A 22,732-nucleotide genomic window follows, 5' to 3' on the forward strand; every position below is an offset into this window, starting at 1 on the left:
CCCCCAAGAAACTAGTAGATCTCTAGAAACCCCCATTCTAATTCCTCAGATGATAGGGATGGGGAGAAAAGGAATTATTTGAGGCTAAGTCATTGTAATAGATAACATTTACGGGGTGCATACTATGTATCAGGCATGGTGTTAAATGTCTGTAAGTGTGATACTTAATTTTTACAGCAACCATAACAAGGCTAAGAGATACACATTATCCACATTTTACAGAGAACAACGCGGAGGCACATCAAGGTTTATAAAGCCAAGAGGTGAAGGCAAGTGATGTCTCCAGAAGCCACTGCCCTTTGCTTTCCTTTTGAGAGACCACCACTCAGTGTTTCCAGTTGCAGAGAGGGGACTTCTCAACTCACATGTCACACTGAGCACTTACTATATCCTGAGCGGAGACTTAGTACTGGATGTCTGCAGTTCACAGGGGCCCCGTTTCTCACGGGGAAACAGAATCGTGAAAGCTGATTACAACACAGTGGGATGAGTGGTTCGACAGAAGTGTAGCCAGAGAGCTCACCTGGCCACCAGGAGACGGACTCACAGACAAGATAACCAAGGAGTTAAAACAAGGACCCTCAACAAGGGTTTCTCAAAGAACTCTTAGCTTTGGTGACACCCTTTGTGAAAGTGATGGCTTCCCTGATAGCTCAGTTGGTAAAGAATCTGCCTGCAATGCAGGAGACCCCGGTTCGATTCCTGGGTCGGGAAGCTCCCTGGTCTGTATAGAGTCAGACATGGGATCACAAAGAGTCAGACATGACTGAGCAACTTCCAGAAGAAAGTGAAAGTGAAAGTCACTCAGTCGTGTCCGACTCTTTGTGACCCCATGGACTGTATGGTCCATGGAGTTGTCCAGGCCAGAATACTGGAGGGGGTAGCCCTTCCATCCTCCAGGGGATCTTCCCAACCCAAGGATCAAACCCAGGTCTCCCGCACTGCTGGTGGATTCTTCCATCTGAGCAACCAGGGAAGCTATAGTCAAAGCTAAACTTAAACCCTTAGCTATTGCTTTCTAAATTCTCCCCAAGGGGGTTGCTTCATCTCCCTGAACCTTAGTTTTCTCATCTCAGAAACGCGCTAGGAACAGCCTCACACTGTCGGGGTTGGTGTGGATCATGTGTGACAGGACACTGTCCTCACACAGGGATGCCTCACGCACCGTAAGTGCTCAGGAAGTGCGAGCTGCTGTCGTCAGCAGTACCACAAGCACCATCACCATCATCATCACACAGAGAAGCCGTCATGGGTCAGGCTCCCTGGGAAGCAGACTCTGAGACTCAGCTCTGCATGCAGGAGGGTCGATAGGAGGTACCCCAAAGAACAACACCTACCCGGGGGTGAGGGAAGCTGGGCTGAGTGGATGGACAGGTTGAACACTGACATGGTAGTAAAAAAGGACACAATTTATCCATGGAGGGTTCTGGAGCTAGGATGAGACCTCAAGTCATGATGGATCCAGGCAGGGGACTGGACCTTTTCACCTCGTGTCAGCTGCTCATTGGATGAGAGCCGTCCCTCGGAGGAGCTCTGCTCTCAGGCAAGGGGACTTCCTTCTGCTGAGGGCAGCTCCTCAGCAGGGACGTAGCTGCAGCCCGCAGCAGCCAGCACTCGCTATAGCTGGGGGAAGGAGCTCTTCAGTCCTAAAAGGGGGCCCTGGGTGGTGTGCCCCAGCATCCACCATAAGAGGGGTGTTGTGGTCTTCCTTTGAAGGGTTTTATCCCCCTGCTGGCCCAGAGCAGCAGTGATGGTGCTCACCGATGGTGAGAATTTACAGAGGTGTCCTCTGCATGGTGGTTTCTGAGAGGGAAAGGTCTAGGGTCCTTATGACCAACGCTGGGAAGGAAGGAGAGGATGATATCTTTAAACTGGGATCTAAAGGATGAGAGGGAAAGAGGGAAGAGAAAGTGAGGACTTGAAGAGATCAAAGCGTCAAGGACACGACAAACTAAGAAAAAAAGAGAAGGGGAAAGGCAGACAAACTATCAAAACACATGCAGCAGTTGATCTTAAATGTTCTCGCCATAGAAAAAAAACAGTGACTTCCTGAGAGCATGGAGGCGGCTAATGGGACGGTGGTAATCATTTTGCAGTTTACAACTGTATCAAATTAACTTTAAACTTACACAATGTTATACATCAGTCTTATCTCAGTGATGCTGGGGGAAAGAAAAAAAAAGTCTTTTACAGGGTTTGAGAGATAATTTTCAGCTGTGAAAAATATACATGCAGGGTTAGTAAACTGCTTGGAGAAATCCATGAAAAATAGTAGCTCGGGGCTTTCTCTGTGTCTGTGGGAAGGTGGGGATCACAGGATGCTGGTGGAGACCCAGACACCAGAGGGAACACAGCCAGACAGCATGCGGGGAGTCTGGAATTCCCTCTGCTTGGTGAACATCACTGCCCAGCAGCCACCGCAGCCCGGAAGCTGTGCCCTTCCTTTTTTTTTTTTTTTAACATTTTAAATATTTATTTATTTGGTGGTTACCTCAAACTGCTTTGCCCTTCATCCAGCTCTCCTCTGGCTGCTGCGATGTTCATCAAAGCACTGAATTCCAAACCCAAGGGGGAGGGGCCAAAGAAACACAGGGTTGAGTCATTCCCTCATTTTCCCCAGAATGAAGATTTGGTTTTGTTTCTTAATCACAGCTGATAGCTTAAAAACATCTAGGACCATAATCACTGATCTCAGAAAATCTTGCTCCCAATTCTTCTTCTTTTTTTCTCCTATATTTTGGCTTTGTTTAAGCGAAATGGCTGTCTGAGGAGGCCTTACAAATAGCTGTGAAAAGAAGAGAAGCGAAAAGCAAAGGAGAAGAGGAAAGATATACCCATTTGAATGCAGAGTTCCAAAGAATAGCCAAGAGAGATAAGAAAGCCTTCCTCAGTGATCAGTGCAAAGAAATAGAGCAAAATAGAATGGGAAAGACTTGAGAGCCCTTCAAGAAAATGAGAGATACCAAGGGAATATTTCATGCAAAGATGGGCTCAATAAAGGACAGAAATGGTATGGACCTAACAGAAGCAGAAGATATTAAGAAGTGGTGGCAAGAATACAGAAGAGCTGTACAAAAAAGATCTTCACGACCCAGATAATCACAATGGTGTGATCACTCACCTAGAGCCAGACATCCTGGAGTGTGAAGTCAAGTGGGCCTTAGGAAGCATCACTACAAACAAAGCTAGTGGAGGTGATGGAATTCCAGTTGACCTATTTCAAATCCTAAAAGATGATGCTGTGAAAGTGCTGCACTCAATATGCCAGCAAACTTGGGAAACTCAGCAGTGGCCACAGGACTGGAAAAGGTCAGTTTCATTCCAATCCCAAAGAAAGGCAATGTGAAAGAATACTCAAACTACTGCACAATTGTACTCATCTCATAACGCTAGTAAAGTAATGCTCAAAATTCTCCAAGCCAGGCTTCAGCAATACATGAACCATGAACTTCCGGATGTTCAAGCTGGTTTTAGAAAAGACAGAGGAACCAGAGATCAAATTTCCAACATCTGCTGGATCATCAAAAAAGCAAGAGAGTTCCAGAAAAACATCTATTTCTGCTTTCTTGACTATGCCAAAGCCTTTGACTGTGTGGATCGCAATAAACTGTGGAAAATTCTGAAGGAGATGGGAATACCAGACCACCTGACCTGTCTCTTGAGAAACCTGTGTGCAGGTCAGGAAGCAACAGTTAGAACTGGACATGGAACAACAGACTGGTTCCAAACAGGAAAAGGAGTACGTCAAGGCTGTATATTGTCACCCTGCTTATTTAACTTATATGCAGAGTACATCATGAGAAACACTGGACTGGAAGAAGCACAAGCTGGAATCAAGATTGCCAGGAGAAACATCAATAACCTCAGATATGCAAATGACACCACCTTTATGGTGGAAAGTGAAGAACTAAAGAGCCTCTTGATGAAAGTGAAAGAGAAGAGTGAAAAAATTGGCTTAAAGCCCAACATTCAGAAAACTAAGATCATGGCATCTGGTCCCATCACTTCATGGCAAATAGATGGGGAAACAGTGGAAACAATGGCTGACTTCATTTTTTTGGCTCCAAAATCACTGCAGATGGTGATTGCTGCCATGAAATTAAAAGACATTTACTCCTTGGAAGGAAAGTTATGACTAACGTAGACAGCATATTAAAAAGCAGAGACATTACTTTGTCAACAAAGGTTCATCTAGTCAAGGCTATGGTTTTTCCAGTAGTCATGTATGGAAGTGAGAGTTGGATTATAAAGAAAGCTGAGCACCAAATAATTGATGCTTTTGAACTGTGGTGTTGGAGAAGACTCTTGAGAGTCCCTTGGACTGCAAGGAGATCCAACCAGTCCATCCTAAAGGAAATCAGTCCTGGATGCTCATGGGAAGGACTGATGTTGAAACTGAAACTCCAATACTTTGACCACCTGATGTGAAGAGCTCACTCATTTGAAAAGAACCTGATGCTGGAAAGATTGAGGGCAGGAGGAGAAGGGGATGACAGAGGATGAGATGGTTGGATGGCATCACTGACTCCATGGACATGGGTTTGGGTGGACTCGGGAGTTGGTGACGGACAGGGAGGCCTGGCGTGCTGCGGTTCATGGGACCGCAAAGAGTCGGACATGACTGAGCGACTGAACAGAACTGAAGCACGCATTTTGTGATCTCAAGACTATGAAAACAGATTGATACAAATCTGCTATGGAAGGAAAAAGACTCTTGTCTAAAGCAAGGAGAACTTTTTTTATGCACATCTCAAATGGCACCTTTTACTGGAGAACAGACAGAATTGTCCTAGAATTGGACCTCAGCAGAGAGAAACCACCTGAGCTCCATCTGAAGTTGGAAAGAGTGTGTTAGGACAGATGCAGAGAACAATCTAGTGGTTACCAGTGGGGAGAGAAATGGAGAAGAGCAAGAAAGGGGTAGAGAGTAAAGAGGTAAAAACTACCATGTATGAAATAAATGGGCTTCCCAGGTGGTGCTACTGGTAAAGAATCCATCTTCCAATGCAGCAGACAAAGAAGACGTGAGTTTGATTCCTGGGCTAGGAAGGTTCCCTGGAGGAGGGCATGGCAACCCACTCCAATATTCTTGCCTGGAGAATCCCTATGGACAGAGGAGCCTATCAGGGTATGCTTCATAGGGTCGCAGATAGTTGGAAATGACTAAAGTAACTTAGCACACACAGCACATAAAATAAATGAGCTATAAATACATACTCTACAACACATGGAATATGGCCAGTAGTTTACAGTAAGTATAAATGGAGTATACTTTTAAAAACTGTGGATCACTATGCTATATACCTGAAACGCACATAATGTTTACATCAACTATACCTAAATAAAAAAGGAATGCAAAAATAAAAAATTATAGACAAGAGGGAGTAACCTCCAAACAAATAGTTTTGCTTCTGCTAAGATCTTCACCAGTGAGCCTGCAGGCTACTCTTCAAATCCTTCAACCAAGAATAAACAACTAAAATGTGACATTCAAATTGACTAAATAATTTAAGGTGATATGTAAGCAAAAGAGACAGAAGGGAAATTTTCAATTAAAAAAACATTCAAAAAAAATTCAATCCCACCATAGTTTCTAAACAGACTGTCATCTTTGATACTAAAACATGGCACGGGATAGTGTTAAGAATCCAAATTCTAAAATGAACTCCCTGGTTTAAAAATCTGACTCCTCTACTTAAAAACAACAATGCAACAAAACGCACAGAACCAGAAAACTTCAGTTACAACTCCACCATCTTCCTTCTGTCTGCAGAGGAAATAAAATATGAAGAATATTTTTAAGTGTGTTATGGATGCTACTTTCTTCCCACCCCTGGCCATGGCTCCTGCAGCGGTCTCCTCCATGTCTGGCTCCACATATTCCTGCCTACCTTTTTGTTTAACCATTATTTTTAGATGTGAGACCTGAAGTTCTTGGACACATTGATGTGTTTTGTGATCGACCACCTATTAAGTCAACAGTGCTGTCTTTGCCCAGCCCAGATGCCTGAATCTATAACACAGAGACTGATGGTGTGGGTGACGCAGCTTGAGCTATAGTTGTGCGGGTCTGTTGTCCCTCAGAGATAGGAAATATGTTCCCATCATAGGTCCACATTAGTATTCGAAACACATGTCGGTTTAATATTTCAAACACAGAACAAAATGGCCAAGGAGATACACTGAGAATCTAAATGTCAACAGCCATTCTCAACAGAAACAGAAGAGCATGGCATGAATGTGTCCAGGAAAAATTCTCCCTGATGCCGAGATGGACGCCTCGATTTCTGGACCTGGAGGAATTTATTTACCCTCAGCCTGTCCTGGGAACACAGCAGGTGTTTATTTCCAAGGAGATTCCCAGAAAGGTTAGCATTTCTGTGGTCCGGGTTAGATGTGGATGGAGTCACTGACTTCAAACAGGTGCCTGGCAGTGACTGGCTGTGCAGAGCATTCAAACGAATTTAATTTAAATTCAACAGACCTTTCACGATGTGGGGCTTGGCTCGGGACTAATGTGACAACAGTGACACTGACACCTCTGCTTCCCAAGAGTTCGGAGAGCAACGAAACAAATGAGTTCACAGCATGACAGTTCCCCAGCAGGCCGTGGGACCCGGGTCACAGCGAGCACAGGGCGGGCAGTTACAGCTCACCACGCAGCGGTCATGCAGGTCCCGCAGCTAAGCGCCACTCAAGCGTGGCTGCGACCTCTGCCCCCGTTCTCCCGAGCTCTCCAGCGTCATCCCGCCTCCCCGTGGAAGGGAGACAGTATCACCAGACAGTGCAAAGTGCTTCTTGCCTGACCTCTCACTGGAACCCCAGAGGGGAGGAGGACCCCCCAGAGAAACACTCCATTTTTGCCACAACGTGATGGTTATCTCCTGTCATTGCTGCTGATAAAAGCTTTGCTCCATAAAACAGTCATGTCAGTAGGAAAACAAGCAGGCTGAAGACTAGAACAACCCAGTGCAATGGGGCAGCCTACAATGGTGACAATATTCTGTGTGTGTTCTGTTCAGTGTGGCAGCCACTGGCCACGTGTGATTACTGAATGCTTGAAATGTGGATAACGTGGGTGAGGAACTGGATTTTTAATTTTCCTTAATCAGTATTTAAATTTAATTAACCTTTATTAGAGACGTGCAAATCAAAACGACCACGAGGTACTGCCTCACGCCTATCGGAGTGGCCACTGTTAAAAGGTAAGAAGCTCTGGAGAGGGTGTTGAGAAAGGGAATCTCTTACGCTGTTGCTGGGAATGGAAACTGGTGCAGCCACCATGGAAAACAGTCTGGCAGGGCCTTCAAAATCTAAAAATAGAACTACCATATGATCCAGCAGTCCTACTCCTGGGCGTAGAAATGGAAAAGATGAAAACTCTAATTTAAGAAGATGCATGTACCATAGTGTTCACTGCAATTCACAATTGCAAAGCCATGGAAGCAACGGAAATGTCCACCAGCAGAAGAATGGACAAAGTGGATACATACATACAGTGGAATATGACTCAGCCATAAAAAAGAAAGAAAGGATGGCATCTGCAGCAACACCACGGGCTTAGAGATTATCATACCAGGTGAAGTAAGTCAGACAGAGAAAGACCAATACCATATGAGATCACTTATGTGTGGACTTTAAAATACGACACAAAGAAACTCATGAACAGAAGTGGCCTCACAGACACAGAAAACAAACTTGTGGGTCCCCAAGGGGAAAGGGGGTGATGGAGGGATAGGTCAGGAGCTTGGAATTAGCAGATACAAACTACTGTTTATGAAATAGCTAAGTGACAAGAGCTTACTCTAGAGCAAAGGGAGTTTTATTCAGTATCCTGTACTAAACCCAAATGGAAGGATTTCTCTGGTAGTTCAGTAGCTAAGAATCCGCCTGCCAATGCAGGGAGCGTGGGTTCAATCCCAGGCCCGGGAAGATTCCATGTGGTCCAGGCAGCTAAGCCTGTGTGCCGCAACTCCTGAGCCTGTGCCCGGGAGCCAGGGGGGCTGCAGCTACTGATCCCACGTGCAACTAGCAAAGCCCGTGCGCCCACAGCCCAGGCTCCACACAGAGGCCTCTGCAGTGAGGAGCCCCCCCTCGCTGCAACTAGAGAAAGTCTGCACGTAGCTACGAACACCCAGTGCAACCAAAAAAAAAAAAAAATCTAAAACCATAATGGAAAAAATATGAAAAAGGACATATATATATACGCAAAACTGAATTGTTGTGCTGTATATCAGAAACTAATAACATGGTAAATCAACTAAACTTCAGTAAAAAAAAAAACTTAATTAGCTTAAGAAGGAGACAGTAGCAACATCACTACCCTGCTGTCTTCCTGCTGGACTATGCACAATTTGAAGGGGGAGTCTCCCTTAAAATCCATCTTTCAATGTTCACTGCTTAGCCCAGGGCACATTCTAGCCTTGCCAACAAGGATTCCTCCCCTGAAGGTGTTAAGTAGGAAAATACCGAGGCGTGATTCAAGCTCTTCCCTTCCTCCTGCTAAAGGGAGTTACTGGTTGGCAGCCTTGTCAGTAGTCAGGGGAAAACTGAGAAGATCAAAGACCTGCTTGATTGATGTGCTTTGGGAAGAGCAAATATTTATCCTGGAAGATAAAAGAAGAGATGTGAAAGGTGAGCAAAGATAGATGCAAAAGACAAGAGAGAATGAGGGCAGGGTTTGAGAGTCTGGGAGAGTTTAAAGAGCACGGGGAGAGAGTTTGGAGGGAGAAGAGGCACTGGGGGGATGTCTAAATGAGAAGATAAATTTTCGAGATGTTTCCTCTGCAGCACGAATAGTTCCAGCTTTGGCATTTTCTAAAGGACTCAATAGAATTTGACAGTGCTTCTCAATTATATTGAAAAATTGGGTTTCTATTCAAGAGTGAATCATCCCAGCTAAATCTGGGCTACAAAGGGGAAAACAGAATGGGAACAGAAATGAAAAATGTTAAAAGAGCAAAAGGAAGAGTGTCCTGTACGCGCCACAGGCTGAGGTGGTGAGATGGTGACTCCAAGCCAGTGAGAGGGTGCAAATCTGCCTCTGCTATCTATTTCCTAGGAAGGAGCAGTCCCAGGGCATGGGCCATCTCCTCTGTGATCAGACAGAACAGTTCTCAGGGATCTGAAAGCTGATAAACCTGGACAGGATGTTTTGGGAAGGGGGGCACGTTTTTAGCTATATTACACACCCCGGGTTCTGGCTGCAGAAACACTGAGTCACAGCTTATTACAAGGTCCCCAGTCAGAACAATTTTAGTCAGTTTAGCTGGAGGATAAAGAGAATCCAATTACAAAATCATTGAGGCCAGTCATAGGAACGGTGGATTTAATAGCTCCCCATTAGCTGATTGAACTAGGGATAGCATAGATAAATGAAAAGCAATTCTTTCTGATCTTAGGGATTTTTTTTTTTTAAGTCTGTTACTTGATGGATAGTCTGTTTTAAGAAGGAGATGTGTCTGCATTGGGAGGATGGGGAGAGGGCTTTGCAGTTTGCAAGCTTCATCTGAATTTACTGTAGAATTTAGACTGTTTGAGCCGGTGGGGTTGCCCCACTATGTGTCTATCTGTATGAAGCGCAGATAAGCCTGGGAAAGAAGAGAAACACTCCTGCTAAGGGAAATGCGAGTTGGAGAATAGGAGCCTAGATGAGGAAGCCTATGGTAATGCAAGCAGAAAGCTTGACTCTCAATGTGGGCTTTGGTACCACTCAGATTACCTTTCAACTTCAAGGGCTCGTGACGAGTGGGTATAAAGTGAGTGAAGAAAACCCTGGCTCAAATCCCAGCTCTTTGTCTTAAGAGTTTCATCATCTTTAGCAAGTTCTTTATTTCTCTGATCCTTTCCCTTCATCAGAAAATGTTTGGTATCATGCTAAGTACACGTGTGCATACTAAATCACTTCAGTTGTGTCAGACTCTTTGTGACCCCATGGACTGCAGCCCACCAGGCTCCTCCATCCATGGGATTCTCCAAGCAAGAATACTGGGGTGGGTTGCCATGCCCTCCTCCAGGGGATCTTCCTTACCCGGGAATTGAACCGGCATCTCTTACATCTCCTGCATTGGCAGACGGGTTCTTTACCACTAGCACCACCTGGGAAATTTCTATAAAACCCTTAACATGGTGCTGTGAGAAATCACTCAGTAAAGGTCATTGTGATAATAACGATGATAGAAAATTAATGACAAGAGTGTCATTATTATTAGCTCCAAACAGCAGAAACATTGATAAGGAAGGTGGCACATGCTGCTTTAGAACCTGCTGTAGAAAGGGGGCTGCATTCTTAGCAGAAGGCCAGGCTCCACCCGGGATGGAGAAGAAAGGGGGAAACACACTGGGTGGCTTCAGTGTACGGGAGGAGCAGAACAGAGCAACAGGAGATGGTTTCAATCAACAGGGAACCAGAACCATGTTCTGAGAGCCCAGGCCACAGCAGCTAAGATACCCTGGCAACTATGTGCGAGGCACGGAAGATGGGGGTCCTGATACCTACTAGGAAAGGTCAGAACAGAGTCAAGGACATACCACTTGTTCTAAAAGGTCATTTCCCCCCAACAGTTTGAAATATTTATTCATTTATTTTCCAGTTGTACTGAGCTGTATTTGACACATTTAATTTAAGGTGTACAGCATTATGATTTGATGTGTGCGTATCTTACACAAGGATTGTCACAACACTGTTTACTTTAGTGAAATGTTTGACCAGGCAGGCTGGTGCAGCCTCGGGTCCCCAGGCGTGCAAGCATCGCAGGAACACTGGAGCAAGAGCTCTTGAGTAACTGGCGCCAGAGGCAGCACCCTGGGCTCTCTCCAAGAGCCCCGGCCTGCAGCCCCCAGTGGAGCCAGATGATGGTAAGGAGGAAACCACAGAACGTCTTGAGAAGTTAGAGACCCACATCTCCCGGCCTCGGGAGAGCAGTTATTAGAGGGTTCAGGAAGCAATCTTCTGGTTGCAAGAAAACAAACGGTGTCAAGGAGAAGGAAACGTAGCTCCTTTGGTATTCTTTCAAATCCCTATTCAAAGACCTGCACACTGGAGGGAGACAGACTCAGAGAAAGCTAAGATGACAGAGGGGAGTGCGAAGGAAGATGGGCTTGGAAGGGCCTCTGTTTGTATTAGGAAAGTCACAGTTACAAGTGACACGGCCACTGCTGCCGAAAGGTACCCCCAACCCTCCCCCAGACACGGATAGCACGCCTACTGTTACAGGAGCACCGGGCATGTGTGCATCAGTTACAGGAGAAGAGAGAGCGCTTCTGGAAAGTCCAAGATGACCAGAGATTCAAAAGACGATGGGCTTCAAAGTTGAAAACATTATATATGTTATTTAATATGATTCAATGACTCGGTGCTGAGGGACGTCAAGTCCCAAGAGACGGCATGGAGCTGCCCCCCCGCCCCCAGTGCCCCCTCTGATTCTCCACTTTTTCTGGAGAAGAAAGCATCTCCTGTCAGCCATGATGGTTACCCTTTGGATCAGTCCAGTGTGTTTCTTACCTACCTGCATCATCTGATAACTGCCCTCCAATCCATTTAGACTATCTACCCCACATTCACCACACACACACACACACACACACACACGCACACACACACACACACACACACTTAACGAGTTCCTGGCCGGGCTGTCGATCACAGTGCTCCCTTCTTTTAGGTCAGAACAGGAGGGTGTGAGACACCAATGTGGCCAATCATTATGCCTTACCCCCTCGGGCCAGACAGACAGAGAGACCCAAGGGCTGATATGTGATTTATGAGGGGCCAATTAGATCTCTTCCCTGATGTATGAAAACTGAGAGAAGAAAGTTCTCTTTGCATCGGGGCTTGCTAAACTCTCAGGAGGCAGCTGGGGCGAAAGGCCTCCATCTCTCCAGATCTCAGGAAGGCAGCTGACTGCAGTGACCCATGAGGAGGGAGAAGACAAAAGAGGGAAGGGGAGTGCCTAGGAGTCCAGGGACTGGTTCACCAAGGTGGTCGGCATGGCTGAAAGGAAGGACAGAGAGGTCGGAGCAGAAGTGACTGGCCTTCCTTCTGAAGGTCCCTGAGCTTGGCCCAGCCCCTGGAGCGCAGTAGGAGCACTGTACGTTTTGGTTCCACTCACACCCTTGTTCCCTCGGGAATGCATCCGGATGCTCATGTTTACGCCATGCCATGGTGGCACAGCCTGTCCAGGCTACTACGTTTCTTTTAATCTGATGGCATTTAGTCTCAGTTGTGCTGGGATCTCCTATTTATGGCATGTGGATCTCAAGTTACTTTGCAATCTAGTTCCCTGACCAGGGATCAAACCCAGGCCACCTGCATTGGAAGCTCAGAATCTTGGCCACCTGGACCTCCAGGGAAGTCCCCCAGCGACTTTTGATTTTAGGGTCTTATACCCTTTAGGGGAGACATGTGGAATCTGAATAGGGACTCCATTCAGAAAACTTTATGACTTAAGGAGGGACTTTCTAATGTCCTACTTTTTTTTTTCATCTCCTTCCCACCATTAATATAGATTAAACATATACTATACAACAAGGACTTCATTCATTCAACGGATATGAAATGTGCCAACACCATTGCTAAATACTTCAGACATGATCTACAATTACCCCATAAGGACTATAATTATACCCATATTACAGCTTAGTAAACTGAGGTTTCAAAAGAGGAAGTCATTTTCCCAAGGTAATAGACATTGCTAAAAACGATCCAATTCAGCACTTGACCACATCTGTTTCACTTCAAACATTAACCCTTTTATAACCCCAAAGCATCCTGCCTCCCATCCAGTTTGGAGGTTTAGCCCCCAAAATGAATCATTATCAGTCTTTTCACAGAAGAGAATTATCCTACAATGGGCTCTGGAGGAGGGGAGAAGTCAGGATTAAGAGGAGGAGTGCTTTAATTTGCAGAGGGACTTCTGTTGGGGAAAGCAGTGGCTCGCATGTTCCTGCCCCCAGGACAGTGCTGGGGAAGGGGCTAAGGCTGAGGGGTCAAGGAGCTGGAGAACAGAATTCCCCCCGCAGGCTCTCATCTAGAAAAATATCACGTTCAAAGATGAAACAGCTCCTTTCACTGGAGCGTCTATTTTGTCTCTTGGGCCTTCAAACATCAAACATTAAATTTACTCATTTTAATACCGTGGCTGCAACTGATGTTCTGTGTGAGATCACATACAGAGGAATCAAACTAATTTGAGATTACATGCCTGCTGCCCTTTCCTAGGAAGAGCCTCTTCTTGTTTCTAATTAAACTTTTTCTTCTATGACAAATGCCAAGATGCCAAGAAAGACCTGTATGAAGAATAAGTAGTGGCAGGAACTTGGGGTCACCAGGGTGTTCTTCCCCATGTCTGGGTGAGTTTTGTTGTTGGCATGAATGTCAGTGATCTGCCCAAAGGTCATGGGATTTTGGTTCCGCTGGATGGGTGCAAACCAGACTCCAGAGGTTGGGCCGTTTTGCACATCCAGCTATCGGAGAAATCTGTGCTGTCACCCATGGATGCGTGTGCACAGAGTTGGTGTCAGGGTAGCATACATTCATCCTCATCCATTCCCAGCCCTGGGCATAAGAGTCAAAAGCCAGCACCCCACTCCAGCTGTGCATGTTGTTGGATGGGAGATGATCAGGACAGGGCACCGGAGGCGGGGGGTCAAGTCCAGTAACAGAGGAAGGAAAGTAACTGAGCACCCACTCATTGTGTGCAAGAAGCAGTGAGGCTGGTCAGAGACTCGCAGCCAGTCTTCATGGTAATACCAAAGGGAGGGTGTCATTCTTACTAAGGGGGGGCTGTGGGCAAGCTGTCAGTGCTATCTGCTCACCGTCAGCCTCAGTGAGGCAGGATTAGAGTCTGAACTCAGAGGTAGGTCCTTCCTCTTCCCATTTCATCTGAGTCCCTTTTTCCTTACCTAGAAAGTAAGGATGACAGCCTCATGGGTGTGGGTAGGTGGGAAATGACAAGGACGGTAGGCTTTGTTGCCGCACAGATGCCTCCAGTGGAGGGGAGGGTGAGCCTGAGTGTCCGTCCTCACTCCCGTTGCCCACCGTGAGACCCCGCCTTTGGCTTCTGCCTAATGAAGCTCAGGCTGCTGTTTACAGGAACCTGCTCTATGTCAGATGTCCGATAAGATGGTCTGCGTCTCTTCTTTCTATGGAGTAGAAGAAACTCTAATCCTGGGCTTCCTTTCTTCCTCAAAGTGCTGGGGAGACAGGAAGTCCATTCCATTATCGGATCAGAGCAGACACTGTCACCATCACCAGCCCTCCCCGGGGAGGACACAGTTAACGGAAAAATGCAAACTCGGATGGACAAGAAAGACCCCTGAAGCAGCACCTCCACCTTCTCATTCCCAAATGGGGCTCAGTGTGACTCTGGAGAGTCATCCTTTCCCGTCAAATCCTGATGACCCGGTCCAACACAGAGCACGGTGTTCCAATCTCTGTGCCAAGTGGCTTCCAGCTCGGGTACTGGGACCCTCCAAACAATTTCTCAGTTTTATAAACATCTGTGTCACTTAACCTCATATACTCCATTTATTTATTTCAATAAACACAGAGAAGAGCATTGTTGTTGTTCAGTCGCTCAGTCGTGTCCGACTCTTTATGACCCCATTGACTACAGCATGCCAGGATTCCCTGTCCTCCACTATCTCCCAGAGCTTGCTCAAACTCATTCCATCCAGTGGGTGATGCCATCCAACCGTCTCATCCTCTGTCGCCCACCCGCCCCCGCCTGCCTGCCTCCTTCTCCTGCCTTCAATCTTTCCCAGCATCAGACTCTTTTGCAATGAGTTGGCTCTTTGCAACTTAACCTCATACACTCCACTTATTGATTCAAATGGACACAGGGAAGAGCATATTGGCCATATTTCCCTGGATTGACCTTCATGCGGCTCCTACCGCATCCAATGCAGTGGTGCGGGGTCAGAGAGCCCTGACTCAAGTCAGCAAGAAACTTCCCTTTTTGCCAGTTGCATTGTCTTGGAGGCTTTCTCTCTTCCCGCTCGGGGATTCGGACATCGGGCATAACAATGCTGTGTTGTTTGGCATATCCTGCACTCAAGTTGCTGGTGTAGCCATAGCCCAGAAGGAACTTAAATGTCTTGAGTGGTGATCATGTTTAATCAGCATGGGTATTCTGGGTCAACCATAGCAATGTGATTCTAAGTGGATCCCAAAAGCATTCCAGACCCCAAAAATGGTGAGGAAGTGGATGTGGCTCAGAACCACGGCGGCTGCTTTGGGAGGCAAGATGACAGCATGCAACTTAAAATAAATATATTTATTTACTTTCAATTATCTTTGGCCCGCTGGGTCTCTGTGGTTGCGCGCAGGCTTTCTCTCTCCGTGGCTCCGGGCTCTTTATTGCAGTGGCTTCTCTTGTTGCAGAGCACAGGCTCTAGAATATGGTTCACTAGTTGGGGTGCATGGGCTTAGTTGCTCCGCCGCATGTAGGATCTTCCCGAACCAGAGATTGCACTGGTGTTCCCTGCATTGCAACATGCATTCTCAACCACTGGACCACCAGGGAAGCCCCATCATGCAGTTTTGAGTTTGATCAGCTATGCTTCAAGTCAGTCCAGTGCATCCACGGTTCTTTCTCTGTATTTCCAATTCCAGTCTTTGTGCCTGTCTGCCTCTCTGTGTCTCTTGGTCGTTCACTGCCTCTGTCCGTTGTCTCTCTCTGCTCTGTGCATTTGTCTCTGTGTCCCTCAGATCACAGAGTCCAGAACAGGAAGACTTGGATTTTTATGCCGCTTGTCCACCTAAAAATTCACAATCTTAACATATCTCTGAATGCCAGTTCCCCCATCTTTAAAATGGAGAGTGTAACACTGATGTTGAGTGGCCATTAGGATAAAATGAAGCAAAGTATACAGCGGGCAGCTCAGTGGCTGCCTCATCACCAGCACCTGACCCTCACGATGTATCAGGATCCCACCAATCTCTTGGCTTTCCTCTAGTGTGGCCTACCCTCAGCCCATTTTCAGATCAGCCAATGGAGCCATGACTGGCTGCAACTATTTTTCATCCAGTTGGTCTCATTCCAGCAGTTTCACGTGGCTTCTTGCTGTAAATCAGTCTGGGAAAATAAATGTCCCCAGTCCATTAGTGCCTTTCCACCACAAGCCAATCTGGGCTGCAAAACAGACAGGCTTGTTAATGGCCGCTTAAGTAGGTTCCTGCAGCCCAGTCTGGGGACCCTCAGCCTCAAATCCTCTCAGCTCCTGTCCAAGAGAAGCACCACTGTGGCAAGACCCCCGGTAGCAAAGGCATAGACAGGACCCTGAGCAATTGCCGGGGACTGGCGGAGGAGAGACCACAAACCCTGGTTTGCCCAGAACAGTCCCAGTTTGTCCCTGCTGTCCCAGAGTAGTTATTAGCAGAGTCCCTTTCATTCTCCTAAGGGTGCTGGTATGACAACCTGTAAGGGGAACCTGTGGAAATCAAGAATAACAGTTTGAACAATACCATCTAGCATTTGTTGACCTCTTACTCTGTGTCAGGCATCACCACAAAGGTCCTGATGCAGCGTGTCGCATTGAAACCCTCTTACAACACTCTCCAGTTGTTGTTGTTCAGTTGTTAAGTTGTGTCTGACTCTTCAAAACCCCATGGACTATGGCACGCCAGACTCCCCTGTCCTTCATCAACTCCTGGAGTTTGCTCAAATTCATATTCATTGAGTCAGTGATGCCATCGAACCACCTCATCCTTTGCCACCCTCCTCTCCTTTTGCCTTCAGTCTTTCCCAGCATCAGGGTTTTTGCCAACAAGTCGGCTCTTCGCATCAGGTGGTCAAAGTATTGGAGCTTCAGTACCAGTCCTTCCAGTGAATATTCAGGGTTGATCTCGAGGATTGACTGGCTTGGCTCTGAAGGGTGGTGCTATTATTAATTCCATTCTATAGACCGGGAAGCCCACGTTTAGAGCGGTAAGCGACGGGGTCAAGGTCAGCCAGTATAGAGGGCACTGTTGGCGTCTCACCCAGACCTCTGTCACCGGCAGCGCACCCGTCCCCCAGTGGCTGGGACAGTTGGCTGTCGGAGCTCAGAGCAGCCCTGATCCCCCTTCTGTGAGTTGCACAGTCTCCACACCCCCACTCAGGAAGCAGCCCAGAGCCCATAACCCACCGATGACAGGGTGGGGGGCCCAGAAGGCTCCCCCCACTGCTACAAGGTCAGATTGACTCTGGTACAACTCATGTTCTAGAACTCCTGGAGGGATCCAGTTGAGACCCAACCCTTGCTTCACTCCTTCCCCTGCCCTATGCTGCTCCTGGGCTCCCCTTCTCCTGAAAGGACCCCCCCTCCCATCAGCCTTTTCAAATAGCATTCCTATCTCAGGTTGTGCCTCCAGGGGACCAGTCCTAGGATAGCTGGTTAGCAGGGGGCTGAGCTAGGCTCACGTCTAGGAAGGTCTCACTTTTCATCACTAAGCAGATGTGATGTAACATTTCCTGTGTTATTATATACAGGATTAAAATGATGGCCTCCAAGTCATCAAGTTGCCAGCAAATATGTTGTACAGGCATCAGCATGACAACAATTACAACAACTACTGTTTGTTGTTGTTATTATTCAGTTGCTGAGTCGTGTCTCTTTGCAACCCCATGGACTGCAGCACGCCAGGCTTCCCTGTCCTTCACTATGTCCCAGAGTTTGCTCAGACTCATGTCCATTGAGTCAGTGATGCCATCCAACCATCTCATCCTCTGTCGCAGCCCCCTTTCTCCCCTTGCCCTCAATACTTCCCAGCATCAGGATCTTTACCGATGAGTCAGCTCATCGCATCAAGTGGCCAAAGGATTGGAGCTTCACCTTTAGCATCAGTCCTTCCAATGAATATTCAGCATTGATTTCCTTTAGGATTGACTGGTTTGATCTCTTCAGTGTCCAAGGGACTCTCAAGAGTCTTCTCCAGCACCACAGTTCTTGGTGCTAACCTTGAGCCCATCTCTTTCTTGAAAGATGAACACTATAATGTTCATCTTATTATCTCCATTTTGCAGTCGAGGCAAGAAAAGCTTAGAGAAGTTAAGAAAGATGTTCACCAAGGTTACACAGATCTATCTTTCTCCAAAGGCCACATGCGTTTTCCACTTGACCAGTTAAATCGCTTGCTGTGTAAATTGTTCCCTGAATGGCTGATGAAATGGGTTCCCTATCAAATATGATGTTGTGGTAACAATTCAAATGGAAGACTGGGCTACCCTTCCCACCCCATACAGCCCACAGTGGTTCTTTCTGAGCCATGTTTAACCGTCAAGCCTCTACTTTAGGGAGAGCGCCGGATTACTCTGGGGACAGCCAGAGAATGTTTCCTTAAGCCAGACACAAACAGATGAGAAGGGCTTCCCAGGTGGCACATAAAGAACCCGCCTAGCAATGCAGGAGACACAAGAGATGCGGGCTCCATCTCTGGGTCAGGGAGGTCCCCTGGAGGAGGGTGTGACAACCCACTCCAGTATTCTTGCCTGGAGAATCCCATGGACAGAGAAGCCTGGCAAGCTACAGTCCATGGGGTTGCAAAGAGTCGGACACAACTGAAGTGACCGAGCACCCATGCAAACAGATCAAAGCCACATTCACTGAAGAAAGGGAAGAAAACAAGGTTATGTGTCAAAGGTCCGGAGGAGTAAACTACATCTCTCCTGGCTTTGCAACAAAGGGAGACAAAATAAGAGGGAAAGAGCAGAGCTTTAAAGAGAAATAAACTAGGATTCAAATCCTAGCTTCATTACCTGTGTGGTGTTTTTAGCAAATTACTCAACATCTCCAAGCCTCAGTTTGCTTTACCGTAATACCTACTGTGTTAGACCAGATATGAGAGGGGGGGAAATGAGATAAAATATGTATCTCCTCCTGCCTTCTCTCTTCCATTTCCACAAAATTTATATGGTAGTCAACTCAGACCCTCATTCCAGGTCTGTGATACTAGTTCAGATGGACTGTGCTTTATTTTCCAGCAAAAAGCATATCCTATTTGATGATAAAATGTTTCCATTAAAAATAGAGAACCGAGAGAGAATGGATAAGAGGAGAACCTTCATCCAAGAGGCCATCAGCTGATTCATAAAACTACAGAATGAGTCATCCTGGCTCCCAAGGCTAATCTTACAATCAATGGGCATCTCTGCCCAGCCAATCCTAGCCCAGTGGAGAAAGAAGGGCCCAGCAGGTAATCCTCACAAACCTATTCCAATCCCTCCCTGCAAAACCGATTAACTCTGCTTCCAGCTTGGGTGAAATGAAAATCAACCTGGGCCCTTTGCAGTACTGTTTCCCCTCCCCCCGTCCAGCATCATCTCCCACCCCTCATGGCTTGTTGGCTTTCTAAACAACTGGGGCAGGGGGATCTGTGACGATTCTACTCAATGTGTGTGTGTGTGTGTGTGTGTGTGTGTGTGTGTGTGTGTGTGCGGCTCCAGCGAAAAACAGGCTTCTGTGTCTGGCTTTGAAAATCAATCTCCCAGTCTTCATCCTGACATTTATAATTTCCAAACCCTTCAGGTTCTCTTGACATTTATGCAGTAAGCAAAAGGCTGGAGAATCCAGGTCTATTTGACCTGCAGATGATGATCTTTTAACAAAAAAGTAGCTTCAACATTTTTACTCTCTATATATACACTCTGACAAAGAGTCCTAGAACCCAGTCCTCAATTTGAATGGAGGGTCATAAATCATACACACACACACACGCCCCCACACACACGTAATATTTTTGATTGGTGTTTGAGGAAGGAAAGTGAATCAATACATGGTTTTAATTTTACTAGGTAGACATACTTCCACCAGCAAGTGAAGAAAAAGAATGACTCAACAATCTCCCTCCAGGCACCTTTCCCCCATCCTTCCATCCAGCAATAGCATATGCAAGATACACTGGGTGCCAAGCTCTGGGCTGGACATTGGGAATTTATCAGTGAGCATGTATCAGAGGCACGCTCTGCCTTCTGAATCAGCCAGCTTGGTTCAGCAAGAGTTAACAAGATAGAACTATATAGGATCCCCCAGTTGGCCAAAGCCACCTCTGCCACCTGAATTCCCCTGGGAGAGGCCCCTGTGTTCAGAGTTAAACACACCCAGCCCCATCTGTGAGAAGTGAGCCAGAGACCAGTGCCTGCCTCTCTCCAGCCACCTTCCAGTCTGAAGAATGAAACCCACACCTGCTTTCAAAGTGGCGAAGCGGAGGGGAAGCCCCTCTGCACTCTTCTTGCCTCTAGACTGTTCCCAGATGCTGATTTTGGGGGTTCTAAGCGGTGAGCTGGCTGCTGCTTTTAGGGAGCTGGGTCTGTTGGGGGCTTTAAAGAATGGTGATGGGAAGGGACGGGCCCATCTCAGGGTGCTAACAGAGAGTTCCCCGGAAAAGCTTTCCACGCTGCAGCATACAACTCACAGCCCTGGTCCAGTGAGCCCTCGGGGGTGAGTCCTCTCCCTGGACCTCCAGGGAAATGACCATACAGTGATAGCACAAGCGATGTTTATACACTCCAGGAGGAATCCCAGCCTGGTGAGGGTCTGACGTTCCCCGGGGAGGGGTGGGGACAGGAAAGGGACTCAGGAGATGGAAGCAGGAGTTAGAAGACTCAGCTGTTTTGTTCGCTTGTGTTTTTCCTCTTCAGAGAAACACAGAAGGCGCTGGTGGGCAAGAGGGGGGAGGAAGTAGCAGCCTTGGCCTCACCTCTTGGGGGACTTAAATGCTGGGTCCCTAAAATGCGCCCCAGTTACTCTCCCAGTATGAGGCCACAGGGAGGGAGTGTACAGCGGTGAGCAAGAGGGACGCATTTCCCCAGCCCTGCTCTCTGACTCCAGCCCCAAAGGGGCGACTGCCTAGAGGTCGAAAAAGATGCCATATCAAATCCTGGCCATGCCGCTTAGCGGCAGCCGTCTGATCTTGGGCAAACCACTCTCTGAGCCCCGGTTGCCGCACCGGTGACAAGGGGACAACGATGATGCCTAACTCTCTGGGTCCCAGGAACTATTAAATAAGATCGCACACGTAAAACTCTTTAAGAACTGACGGCAGGCACGCAGTGAGTCGACGGTTATGATTTTCTAACCATGTTAGCACCAGACATTCCTCTCCTGGTCCCTGAGCTGTCCTACTCCACGGAGAGCTCCCGTGGCGCGATCTTCCAGACCCTGAGCGCTGGGCGCCACCGGTCACTCTTCCCCTCCCCGGAGCTCACCGTCTCCTCCGGTCACCCCCAGATCCGGCTTGGGGAGAACGAGGGCTTGCCTGCCAGCCTCCTCCCCAGCATCGGCGGGCCAAGGGGCGGCGGGGGAGGCTCAGAGAGCCGGTGAGGGCGCGCGGGGGGCCGCCCAGGGAGGCTCTTCCCCTCGAGTAGCGCGCCCGCCAAGGCTCTGCCAGCCGCTCCCCGGGAGCTCTGAGAGCGCGCAAAGAGAGAGAGAGAGAGAGAAAGAAAGCGAGAAAGGCGCGGATACTGGACCAGGCTTTGACGCGGATCTTGAGCTCGCCGTCCTGCGGCTCGGGCATGGCCTTCCTGGTGACCCGCAGCTTGTTGAGCCCCCCGAAGCCGGCCAGCACCACGGCGCGCATCTCCTGGGCGTCCCCGAGGCGGTGAGAGCCGCCGCCGCCGCCGCCCTCGGCCGGCTCCTTGCCTGCCTCCTTTTCGATCATCTGCTCCGTCTCCTCCGCCTTCTCCACGCCTTCCTTGGCCATGGCGCGCGGGGGCGCGGGGCGCACGGGCTGCGGCGGCTGCGGCGCTGGGGGCTCGGGGACCCTCGCTCGCGGGTTCCTCCTGTTGAATGCGGGATGCTCGGCGGCGCAATGGCTGCAGCCTCTGCGAGCCGCGCCGCGGTCCACGGCCTCCGCCGTAATCCTCCCAAGAGCCGCGCGCCCCGCCTCGCTGCCTCCTCTGTCCTGCCAGAGCAAAGCCTCAGCTCCCGCTTCTCAGCCAGTTTCACACCAAGCTCTTGATCGTAAAACCCAGAACCCAGATCTGCCAAAAAAAAAAAAACCTCGTGAATAAAACACATAGAGAGGACGCCTTGTCCTCCGCCGTGGACGCAATATTTCATTATATACGGCGCGGGCTGGGCGCATTGAAATGGACAGAGATGAATGTCTAGGCCTGGAGGACGCCTCCCCGCCCCAAGGTGGCCTCCTCTCCCACCGACGTGTGGAGGCCGGGGGACTGACGGGAAACGCGGCTGTTTCCCAAACCACTGGTCCGGGTTAGAAGGACAGAGAGGTACGGGAATCTGGAAACTGGAAGTCCCACTGGCTGCCCTGAGGAATCCAGATCCAGGTCTTTGCACTTGGGACCTCCAGAGATGCTGCTTACCCAGGATCGCGAGGAGCATTTCATGATGGCTAACTCTCACCACCCGACCCGTTTGGGGCCGTGGAAGAGGCTCCAAAATAGAGTTCAGTACCAGAAAGGGGTTCGGTTCTTGATCTGACTTAACAGAAGATAAGATCACTGCGCACGCGCGCACACACACACACAAACACGCAGGGCAATACCTGGGTTCTTCTGTTAGCGAGCACTTTTGAAAAAGTGCTCATAGAAGCACTTAGGTGTTTTGTTTTTTTTTTTTTAAGGAAAAAAGATGGGGTATTCCCTTGCAGCAGTTTACAGAAAGATGCAGTTGAGGGGTGATAGGTGTGTATTCTAGTTATGAGCCAAAAAACCCAGGTCTTTGGAGAAGACCTCAGGGAGCAGGGGCCTTGACTCAGACCTTGAAGGTGAACCAGGTTCTTCAGATAGGT

The 22,732-nt window shown here is 48.1% G+C and overlaps 1 protein-coding gene across 1 annotated transcript in view; it reads right to left on the reverse strand.

Moving 5' to 3' along the window:
• VAT1L (vesicle amine transport 1 like) overlaps positions 1-21,845 on the reverse strand; it is a 166,378-nt gene extending 144,533 nt beyond the window's left edge. The window contains exon 1 of the mRNA XM_020915714.2: positions 21,447-21,845. Within this exon, the coding sequence (XP_020771373.1) occupies positions 21,447-21,679 (233 nt within the window). The 5' untranslated portion in view covers positions 21,680-21,845. The remainder of the gene's footprint in view (positions 1-21,446) is intronic.
• Between the last annotated feature and the right edge of the window lie 887 nt (positions 21,846-22,732).

This window comes from Odocoileus virginianus, chromosome 20 (assembly GCF_023699985.2).
Source record: "Odocoileus virginianus isolate 20LAN1187 ecotype Illinois chromosome 20, Ovbor_1.2, whole genome shotgun sequence".
Taxonomy (NCBI): domain Eukaryota; kingdom Metazoa; phylum Chordata; class Mammalia; order Artiodactyla; family Cervidae; genus Odocoileus; species Odocoileus virginianus.